The sequence below is a fragment of the Lutjanus erythropterus genome, chromosome 5 (assembly GCF_056507025.1).
Source record: "Lutjanus erythropterus isolate fLutEry1 chromosome 5, fLutEry1.hap2, whole genome shotgun sequence".
In the NCBI taxonomy this organism is placed as follows: domain Eukaryota; kingdom Metazoa; phylum Chordata; class Actinopteri; order Lutjaniformes; family Lutjanidae; genus Lutjanus; species Lutjanus erythropterus.
In genome coordinates, this window is record NC_139321.1 from 22,187,959 (window position 1) to 22,199,578 (window position 11,620).

General features: G+C 46.0%; 1 protein-coding gene across 3 annotated transcripts; it reads left to right on the plus strand.

Moving 5' to 3' along the window:
- Positions 1-738: 738 nt before the first annotated feature.
- On the plus strand, positions 739-11,620 carry fgf18a (fibroblast growth factor 18a). Of its 3 annotated transcripts, none has more exons than XM_084719219.1 (5): positions 739-2,301; positions 6,118-6,157; positions 6,933-7,113; positions 9,686-9,792; positions 9,944-11,620. In XM_084719219.1, exons 1-5 carry the CDS (start codon positions 2,270-2,272, stop codon positions 10,211-10,213), a joined length of 630 nt encoding a protein of 209 aa, XP_084575345.1. In that variant the 5' UTR covers positions 739-2,269; the 3' UTR covers positions 10,214-11,620. The 3 variants fall into 3 exon arrangements, with proteins under 3 accessions (XP_084575345.1, XP_084575344.1, XP_084575343.1); XM_084719218.1 differs by having other exon boundaries at positions 740-2,301; positions 6,936-7,113; positions 9,941-11,620; XM_084719217.1 differs by having other exon boundaries at positions 741-2,301; positions 9,941-11,620.

The following is an 11,620-nucleotide window of genomic DNA, read 5'->3' on the forward strand; positions in this document are numbered from 1 at the left end:
ATACCGCCCTCCCGACTGTCTCTCATTCTGCGTTTCATTTTTCCCTCTTAAGGTTTAACTTAAAAGTTATGAAATGGGGAGTCAAAATACATCACTTGAAAGCGCGGCGGCTCTGAAGGGTGTGTGTGTGCGCACTGCCCTCCACCCTCCATATTCAGTGAGTCCGGGGCCACTGAGGCTGCAGGGGTGAGGTTATCTTCAGGGGAGATAGCGGAGGGCAAGAAGTGCGCTTGGTTTGAAGACAGATGTTCACTTGACTGAGGCAGGTGTCTTTGTTTTGAAAAGAGAAAGTTTTGCCACTTTGTTTTTCTGTCAGACTCATTTATTCTGATATGCTCTTTAAAATCGCATTTTCTGGAAACGAAAGAATTGCTCCTAATACCATGACATCATTCACATTGTTTCCAGTGTATTTGACTTGTTTCAGGAATTTCCACAAACAAATATTAGTTGAAACAACAGAAAATTGCCTGTTGCAGGAAGAATGATAGAAACAAGTTGGTTTCGATTGTAAACATAATTATCTCACCTCATTAGCAGATGTTTTTCACTTGTTAAAATGGATCTTTCTGCTGTGTAAAGTTGGGTCGGCATCGCATAGCGACTGACTAATCCCATTTTGATCCAATAAGTGTGCATGTGCGTGTGTGCGAGGCAGAGTGAGAGAGAGAGAGGAGAGGAGAGAAGGAGGTGGGAGGGAGTGAGGCGAGGAGAGGAGGGAGGGAGGATTGATCCGCGTCTGTTAAAATCTTGTTCTGGTTTTTCTTGGAGTGAGGTCTGTGCCTGCCGACGCGCCTCTCCTGTGCAGCCCCCTCAAGAAGAGCTTTTTATGGAAGGAAATCTTGGAATTTTTTTGAAAGGGAGAAGGATCTGCAGAAAAGTGGATAAAAAAGCGCACGACTGGCTTCTTTTTGCGTTTTTCTCCTCTGGTGTCTGAATGAAACAGAGAGGCAGATATAAGGAGAAGAGGGACGGTGCAGGTTCTGGTCAGGGAGTCGATCTGTCAGTGTGATTTCTAAGTAAACACGTTTCCAGTGCGCCCGTTTTTAACTTTATTTCTTCACAACCTGGCGAGCTCGGCTCCTCTCCTCTTGCACCGCGGAGTTGGTTTCTCTCGGAACGAGGAGACTTTCGTGTTTTCCCCTTTCACAGAAACTGCTTAAACTTTCTACGTTTAAAAAAATAAATAAAAAGATCGGATTGCATTTTCCCCCTTCAAACATTTCGGAGGTGATGTCATCGTGCTGTGTTTTGGCTGGTATTGTGTCGAGAGGGCGCAGGGAGGACTGCTGCTGCAGCCAGGCGGTAACCAGCGGCTGAGGCGAGCGGGGAAGTCCACAAAATCAGGTGCAAAGTGCGGCTGTTATTTCCTCGCTGTGTCGCGGGTGGCTGAGTCCGCCACCCAGTCACAGCTGTTCCCATCCTCTCCAGCCACCCCTCCCTCCCTCGTCTTTCTCTGCCCTTTATTATCCCCTCCCATTCTCATTCAGCGCTCTCCATACACCCCTCTGAGCTGGACCGCTCTGGGACCTTATCACCCTCTCTGTCGGACCCTGTTGGTCGGTGTCACCTGAGCCACAGACCCGTTGAGCCAGCGTGGGGGCGCAGTCATGACCGAGACCGCCCTGTATTACCCTGCGCCCGCAGAGCCCCCGTCTCCAGCTCGCCGTTTGCTCCATCAACCAGCCCAGGTAGCCCACCTCCACCAGCTCCTGACCCCGGTGTGCTGGGACTGAACCTGCATCCTAGTCCTCCTGTCTGTACTGGAACAAACACTTTCTCTAATCATCTCACGAAGTACACGGTTCATCTGGCTGTGGCGCTGAAACGTTACGCATTGGATTACGCAGAAGATTACGCACGCAGCGCATCTGTCCGCGGGGCTGAGCATCCCTCTGAGGGTCAGCGGGGTCGACTGGAGTTGGTTATCAGTGACGCGCGAGCGCGCTTTCACCTGTTCCTCTCCTTGCCGGGGACGCGCTGCCTTTAAAGCCCTAAACTTCCCCTTTTACTCCCCCGCCCACCCGTCTCTCCACCGGTCTGGACAGCTGTTAGAGGTTGCCCGGCGGTCACAGTGGCACACTTACCCCGGCCTCAAACCCCACACTGCCCGCGCCCGATGCCAACGGGAGTGTCCGCTGACTCTTTGACTCTGCACAACATCCAGCGGATTCAAAACACACAGGGAGACTCTCCGGACTGTCGGACTGGCTCAGACCGAGCGAGGAGACCGTCTCTGGGCCAAGTTCCATAGTGGAGGGGGGAAGCAATGTGGTCCCTTCTTTCCACGCTGACCGTCTTGTAAGTCACTTCTATAACTTCATAATGTAATAATCTCATTCATCCACTCAGATATACATCTCTCTGCAACTGTTAAAACTAGTTTCACAAGGTACAGATGAAGATGATGGAGAGGAGGTTTGCAGTATCTAACGATTACATCACTCCTCATCAGTCCCCATAGAAAACATGCCATGGAAGGCCTTGTTTTGATTGGCTGACAGTTCAGGGTCACTGGGTCAGAGTCAGGGCCCTGTTACTCATAAAACCTGCCATAAACATCTCCATCACCATCTGCACTTACTTCAGGGATGGCCAGGCTGGCTTAGAAAAGGCCATTTTCCCATCGCCAAGAAAATGCTTTTTTCCCCCTCGTATTGAAAATATTTCAGAAGTTGAGTCAAATAACACCGGCTTTATCTAGTGGGATAGGAAAATGATAAAGTGCCAAGAGCAAATCTCAGGGAGGAGGATACAGACTCAGGGGGCTTGAGTTTGCCCATTCGAGGTGTGTCTTGTTAAAAGCCAAGGGATTTATTTTTCTTTCTTTGTGTCGGCTGTACTTCTCCCAGATGGCAGTCATCTCCAGATACTTCTCATTCCTCACACAACCTGGACAGGGTGTGTGCTGCTGCTGCTGCTGCTGCTGCTGGTGTCTGCCTTACTTTCTCTTCGTCTGAGTCTCCCCTCACACTCTCTCCACTTACCCACCTAACTGCCTACATCTGTCTTCCTGTCTTGCCTTATACCCCCATTTTTTCCACAGATACTTGCTCAGATAAAAAGTATGAATTAATAACTGCTGAATGATGGCGCCCCTGGCAGTATCCGAGGAGGAGCAGCCTCACTGTTTAGTCTGCTGGTTTTAGTTTGGGTATTCCAGAGCCAATCATCTCTCCATTCATTTCCTCCTTGCCTATCAGTTTGACCACAGCCACTTCACTTTGTTCATACTGGCTTGATTAGAACTGCAATGATTAGTTGATTAATCAATTAGTTGGCAACCTTTAAATTAACCTTAAACTATTTTTATTGATGAACTGTTTTCAGTCATTATTATAAGAAAAAATGTTAATTTTTAAAAAATAAAACTTGCCCAAACTCTCTGATTCCAGCTTCTCAAATGTAAATATTACCTGTTTTTTTTCAGTCACTTATGACACTAAACTGACTATCTTTGGGTTGTGGACAAAACAAGATATTTGAGGCGACACCTTGGGGTTTGGGAAGCATTGATCAACCTTTTCACTATTTTTGCACATTTTATGGACCAATCAACTAATCGATTAATTGAGGAAGTGATCGACAGGTTAATGGACCATGAAAATAACCATTAGTTGCAGCCCAAGACTTGATCATGTTTAATTTTGTTGGCCTTTTGCCACAACAACCTGTTACTTCTCTCCTAAAGCCACAGCTCCATTTTAAGGCCCTTCTGCTTCTCTAGCCATTGCTCCACTGTAGGCCCTATTACTGCTGATACCACTCACACACCCACCAGACCAACCACTATTCTTCACCGAGGCCCACTGCTCAACATCTGAAACTCTTGCACCATGCCGAAGCCCACTGCTCCAGTGTTGGCCTACCACGCTAACCACTGCTACACACAGCTGAAACCGCCGCTCTGTGCTGACTCCCACCAGGCCGACCACTCTCACTCCACGCTGCTGCCCAGTCCTCACTGCTGAGGCCTGCTAGTCTAACCGCAGCCTCCATATGGTGGATCTGCTGGGACGCAGGTTTATGATGTCAGACCCTTGCTTGTTTTGGCAGCCGGCCAAGGCGCACCGGGCTTTCCCTCTCTTCATACCTCCTTCTGTCTTTACTCTCCCTGACTTTTACTCGCCGCTCTCTTATTCTCCCATTTTCTCATCCCTCCCCCAGCCCTCGGCTGATCCTGTCTCCCTCTTTTCTCTCTCCTTCTCCTTCTCTCTGTGGCTGGCATAATATGGAGTGTCTGTGGTTTTTGTGGGAGCGGGGGAATCCAGTGCCGAGGCACTTTTCCTGCAGTGTCCTCGGCGGCAGTGCAGCTGTGGTGTTTTAACAGCTGAGAGTCCTCACAATGCACAGGGCGCTCAGGTTTTTTCGGCTGCGCAGGCAAAATGTGAGGGCCAACACTCTGCTGCACTGCCCGGCATCTGTGCATCTATTAGAACGAGTCAGGGGCCAACACACCAGCTACGGGAAAGAAGTGTTGAGAGAGGAAGCAGGATGGTATATGTGTGTTAGTCAGGAGGCAGTGACATGTGTTAGGATGTGCATGAGTTCACCCCCCCACCTCTTTCATTCCCATTATTTATCTTTTTGTCTACTCCTCACTCCAGACCACACTCTGTGGTTACACTACTGTCCCTCATTCTGCCACTTTCTCTCCTCCGTCCTTGGAGATATAACATTTTTTTACCCTCTCTCCATCTGTCCATTCTTTCTGATTTTATCTCTCACCTCCTGTATTATCTGTCAGCCTTCCCTCGCTTCATCTCCCCTCTATTTATTCTTACATCACCTTGCCCTGCCCGGCCTTCTCGCTCTCTCTATGTGTACTTGTGCAGTTTAGCTCTCTTCTACTCCTCGCTATCTCCCTCTCTCAGCAGCGTGTATGTCTTTGCTTTGGCCCAGCTGTCAGCTGCCTGCTCCTCCTGTACACATACACACACAGATACACACAAACACACCCTGCACACATCTGCACATCTGTGTGCATGCCCATGACAGTGTGGAGGAGTCACCCCTCTAACCCCAAACATAAAGGCAGATAGGAGGCAGGGAACGATAGGAAAAAGGTAGAGTGGACGGAGAGATAAGGTGGAAGAGAGATTGGGAGGACAACAAGCCAGAGAAGAGAGAGAAGAGGCATGCAGAGAGATAGCAGAAGATGAGGTGGGGAAAGACGAAATTCATAGAATTGCTTTTCAGCCCACACACTTGGTTCTGAACTTCATCAAGTCTTCAGCCACTAATTCAGAGCAGTTCAAGGACTGCCAGAGTAGATTTTGCGCAACACAATCACTCCCTTACTAAAGCTGTAAATAACATTTGATACATCCAAGGTCAAGGTCTAAACTTCAATTAAGCAATGTGATAATGTCAGAAGAATTTTAATTCTAACTGTAACCAGCTGTTTCACTCATAAATGTCTCTCTCAGTCCAAGAAGTCAAGTAAGTAGTAAGAAATTCTTAATAAAAGTTATACTCCATATGGACAATACACATTAATTCTGCATGCGACATATCCACAGTTACTCCCCACCAACTGATTCCTCCATAAATCATCTTTCCACACGTTTTGGTAGCTCATGTTCTCACTTATTCATAGCATCTCTAAATGCAACCGCAGTCCACTGCTGTCCAAAGCCACATCACAGTGGAGTGTACACCTGTAGTCCAGCCCAGCTGTCTACATACACAGAGCAGCCAAATAAGCCAGCCCAGTCCCTTAGATGTCCAAACCAAAACATGTTCTAGTTGTCTCGGCATGTTTGCCATTTCGCCACGGTCCAATCAGGTCATTTGGAGGCCAGATTTTGGTGTGGCGAAAGTCATGATCGGGTCAGAAACAGGGTTTGGACAGAAGGCTGGTAGCGTAACGATAAACACTGCTCTGGGTGTTGTCTGTCTGCTGATCCCTGGACATCTGCCTGTCTGTATGTCAAGTGGCTGTGCCAGGCAGCCACACACCCAGCAGTGTGAGTAATCGCCCAATGAGGAAAAGAGATGTTGAACAGAAAGAACGGCAGAGAAGAAAGAGATGGAAATGATGGTGTCACGCATGACTCTTCCAACATTCAGTGTTGCTTACATATTTCTAAACTCATCTGTTTCTGCTTTTCCCAGATGTATCCAGATGTTACTGGTGATGTGCAATCCATTACAGGTGAGAGTCTGCATGCATGGCTGAGTAATCATGCAGTATAAAACACTGGTTTCCCACCTGGGGGTTCTGACCCCCAGTTAGGGCTTGCCAAAGTTTCTTAGGGGGGTTATAGGGACTTCTTCAGTTAAGAGGTGTAAAAAAAAAAAGTCCCTTTTTAAAAAGAAAAATATACAGTAGATCCATATCTCAGAATTTCATTTGTTTTTGTGAAGAAAAGATATAAACTTGAAAAAGATTGTACAGTAGAAGTGCACGATGATGACCTGGACACTATATAAACTATATTCACGGAGCCTTCACTCTCTGCTAAACAGCAAACTGCAGTAGAAAAGTACACAGTTAAAACGACCAAAGAGCTAAAACATAATAGAGAGAGATTTCAATAAAAAGCTCCCAAAAATATAATGAAAACTAATGTCTGATTTAAATCTTATCAAAAGCAATCCAGATGACTCTTTTTACACAAACTTTCTGCAATTAGTGCATTCACTATTTTGGTTGATTGTCCAGTTTATCAGTTGTTCTGTGTTGTTATTGTTATGTATTGAATATATAGCATGAAGTATCCATAAAATATGTCACTTGTCAGTTTTCTCAATGACTGAAAGGAGGTTCTTTAAAGGAAAGGTTGGGTACCACTGATGAAAAAGTATATTGGTCATATGTACAGTTTTCCCAAGCCTGTTCATGACTCTCTGTATCTGTATGTGTGTGTATGTGTGCCAATCTCTGGATGTCTGCCTCGGTGTGTGTGTGTGTGTGTGTGTGTTCCCAGCAGGTACTTGGTGTGGATGGGGTCAACTTCAGCGTGCATGTGGAGAACCAGACGCAGGTGCGAGACACCATGAGTCGGCGACACCATCGGGTCTACCAGCTCTACAGCCGCACAAGCGGCAAACATGTGCAGGTGCTGGGACGCAGAATCAGTGCTCGAGGAGAAGATGGAGACAAATATGGTAAGACACACACACACATCAGAACACAGGCAAGCACACATGCACATTCACACCAACTAACGGTTGCAAGTACAAAGACTTGAAGGTTGACCAAGTGCATGCATGAATGGATCCAGAATGCAACTGTGCAGGCACACTCACAAAAGCACACACACACATGCCTCCCCAGGCTTTGGCAGAGGGGCAGTGGAGCTTGTCTTGGGAGTACAAAGACCTCATCGACTGGCTGCTGACTCAATGATTCACAAGAGAGCAAAAGACAGAGAGGGAGAAGGTGTCAGTGAAAAAAAGTGTGAGTTAGTGGGAGAAGCCTGGCAGGTAGAGTGTTAGAAACTCATCTCCTCCATCGATCCCTCCATTGATTTCTCATCCTCCCTGTTGTCTCCTCTGGATTTAAAACAGCAGGCTTCCTCTCCCTCCCACCCTCCCTCCCTCCATCCTCTAACACTCCCTCTGTCCATCCCCCACTCCCTCTTCTTCCTCTCCACCTTTCTCCGTCTGTAATGATGTCTAACCCATTCTTAAACCACACACAGAATCAATGGGCAGAAGAAAGCCAAGCCATAAAGCTAGAGTTCAGATTTCTGTGTGTGCTCCTCCAGTGGTGGCTCATGTTGCACATCCCATCCATTCACAAATGTGTCAGGGTGCTTACACGCCACTTAAAGCCATAGATGGGATCATAGATGCAAAAGCCTGTTTGTTTATTGACAAATGCTCAAACCCGATCAACTATGGCGATTACACACGGGAGCCAAGAGCAAAGAGAGAAGAAATATAGCAAAGAAGGGGCGGGTGCATGAAGGTGTAAACATGAAGTGAAGGAGCAGAAGGGAGACGAGAGGAGAGTTGGGGGAAGAGGGCAAGAGGGAGGGAGGTATTGATTTCTCTTGACCCCTTTGTTGACTAAGGTCATGTAGGAACCATTTTAGGGATTTATTTTTAAACAGGCACAAGCGCTCTCTGAAGATGTGCAGTTGGTGAAGCGGTATTGCCTGGAAGGAACACGCATGCATCTGCACACACACAAATACACAGAGGTACACGCGGACATGCACACACCTTAAAACAACAGTATCGCAGACACTCAGTCTGAGTGTTCCCCGCTCCTCTTGGCCCACCGTGCTCCGTCTACTCTTGGCTGTTATCTTTTTTACGAGGCCCATTTGTGGTCAGCGGCCTCACATCCATGTGTGCGACCGGGCTTATCTGACAACCATCTGTCCAGCCAGAGACATTTACATTGGCCTGTGATTTATCAGCGCGTTTAATAGCAGCTATGAATCCTAAAACTGTGATTCAATGTGAATGCCTTATCTGCTTCAAAGCCAAATCTGATTTAATGGTGGCTGGTAATCTGCGCAATTAGTGTCACGCTACTTTACAGTGTTTGTTTGTATAAACTTGAATGTTGTTCACAGCTGTGATAAATGATCTCAAACAACATGAAACTAAGTAAGCTTTAAATATGAGTTGCACTTATCTTTCTACCTCTAGTATTTGTGTAATACAATTTAATAGTTGTCACGATACCAGACTTTAAACTTTAATGTAATACCAGTATAAAACAAGGATACTTGATATCTCTTTTGATACCACAGCAAAGAGAAAAATAAAACCCTATATGCATAAAATAGGATTTTTTTTTCTTTTCTACAGTTACAGTTACTTAAAACTGTCATGTATTGCTGCTGTGAGCCAAAGTTTTAGGCAGGACAACAAATTGCTATGTTTTATACTATAATTAACAGATATTGTATCTTTTTAAAGGAGTAATATGTAACAGTTGTGAGTCCAAAAATGAGTACTGTAGTCCAAATAGCAAGTTGGAGGCACAGACAGTATATGAAACATGTTGAAATCCTAGTTAATATACTGTATATGATTGAAGTTAGTTGAAGCCCCATCCTCTCCAGACTCAAGGAAGATCAGGCAGGCTGCAGGAACACTGCAGGAGCACAAGATGATCGCAAGATTTAATCTGCTAGTAACAAGTGACGAGTACTACACTGTAAGCTGATCAGCTGTTTATAACTGTCAGTTGTCTGTTGATGTAAAGCTAAGCCTGTTAGCCTGAAAACAAATGCCCACTGCTCTGAAAATACAGACTCTGGAGTTGGAGTTCAGTGACTGCCTGTCTTACTGCCTGCCAGACTCTGTTAACATGTTGCTCAATTTAACCGTTATAAACTTCTAAAAGATTAATGATTTCGTATGACTCATAAACAGGCGTTTACTCATTTGGCACTCGGGCAAACAATAACACAAGTTAGAGGCTGGAATAGAAATTTAAAAAGAGGACACTGTGGTTGTAGTGTTGTTGTCACAGAAGCGAGTATTTGAATTTAGTATGTTTCTTTAATCCCTGATTAGTTATAATGGTCAGTTTATGATTGATTACAGTAAATTCAGATTTCTCCGTTAAACATGGTACTGATAAAGTATCAATAGTTACTTACCACATAACAAACCTGTGTATAACCTGCAGACACAACATATATACATATCTGTACTTTTATGCAAAGCCTGTGGCTCTAATGTCTGTCTGTTCCTCTGTCTGTCCCTTCACAAGCCCAGCTCGTAGTGGAGGCTGACACCTTTGGTAGCCAGGTGAGAATCCGGGGCAAAGAAACCAATTTCTACCTGTGCATGAACCGTCGCGGCAAGTTGGTAGGAAAGGTGAGACTTCTTCCTTTTGGAGACATGTTTATCTAGAATATCTTGGTATTTTACAGTTTCCTGACCAGCCTCTCTTTGTGTCTCTCAATGTGTGTGTGTGTGTGTGTGTGTGTGTCTGTGGTTACCTGTGGTTTCTCTGCTCTCTCAGAAGGCCAGTAATCGAAGTGAAGACTGCGTCTTTGTGGAAAAGGTTCTGGAAAACCACTACACAGCTCTGATGTCAGCGCGCTACACAGGCTGGTACGTGGGCTTCACTAAAAGAGGCCGTCCTCGCCGTGGTCCCCACACGCTCCCCAACCAGCAGGATGTACACTTCATGAAACGTTTCCCACCTGGGGAGCAGCCCGACCTCACCACACCCTTCCGCTTCACCACCGTCAGCAAGCGGGGCAAAAGGGTTCGTGCTACTGGGCCCCGCTAGTAGTGGCTAACGCTAGCACCCACTGTCTTGTCATCCAAAGCCTTGACCTGAGCCTGCCAATGGCTAACCCAGTCATCTCTTCTGTCGCACACGACTGAACATCTCCCTTTGTTGGGACAAACATTGACCAGAAACTTGATGAATCATTCACGGGGTTTAGCTTTACACCTACTAATTTGCCACTACAGCCTTTTAGTTAGTGATTGTTCCTCTCAGTTTTAGTTCCCTTTAAGTGGACCAACTAGATCTTTTCTGGTCCATTGCTAGAAGTTCTATGGACCTGGTCTGCTTCCCTTCATAGGCCAGAAACACTGACAGGAAACCTGAAGGGCAGCCAGAGTCCCAAACCCTTCGAAGGCCTTTATTCCACAACCACAAGAACCACAAGGCTTTCATGTCTCCTGTTCTGGACCAGCTGGACAGTATCAAGTATGGGATTACAACTGGACAGAGAGAGAACACGGGTGGGAAAGACTGACCGAACAAGAGAGTGGGTGCTCAGCCTATGGATAAAGGGAAAATAGAAAGGAGAAGACGGGGACAAAGGGATAGAGTGATCTGCACAGATCAAATGGACCAATAATGGATTGTTGACATGTGACGCACTTATATGTCTCACTGCTAAACTGGTGGGAACCTGTGAGACTGTTGGATGACTGGAAGGATGGATGAACGAGGGAATGACCGAGTGAGAGATTTACTGAATAAATGCATGTTTGTACGAAGAAGAAGACGACGACGAGGAAATGTAAGAGTGCAACAGAGTTTGTGTGTTTGTGTGTGTGTGTGTGTGCGTGTGTGTGTGTGTGTGTGTATGTGTGTGTGAGAGTGAGTGCACCAACAACCATGAGTGAAGCTGGATCACAAGGGACTCTGGAAAGGGACCATCTAGTCCCTGCATGAACCCGTGACAACTCACCGCAGGGACTGAAGCTTTAGGAACTAGAATGTATAAAAACCAAGCTGCACCAAAAACAGCCAGCCAATCACCGCAAACCAAACTCAACGACCAACCAAAGACAACTGGAGACCTTCTTCATGACACCTCCCGATGCCCTGCACCCCACCCCTAAGACACTACACCCTCAGATTATAGGTGCAGAGGGTGACAAGCGCAGGGGCGAGGATGGCGGGGAGGGTGCCTTGTCGATTAGCATTGCTATAGAAACGACCCGGGGGACGATGCTCCCGTGCGATACCGTGGATACAGAATGCTGCTACCAGGACATTCAGTGGAACAAACCAAAGTCTCATGCATACACACAGGAGAAAAAATATTAAAGGGAACAATTTATTGAAAGTTATATATATTATATATATAAAAGAAGACAGAAACCCTAAATAAGCAATCTTACTATGATGGTTACTATAATTATTACGATAAAATTATTTCATTTATTTATTTCA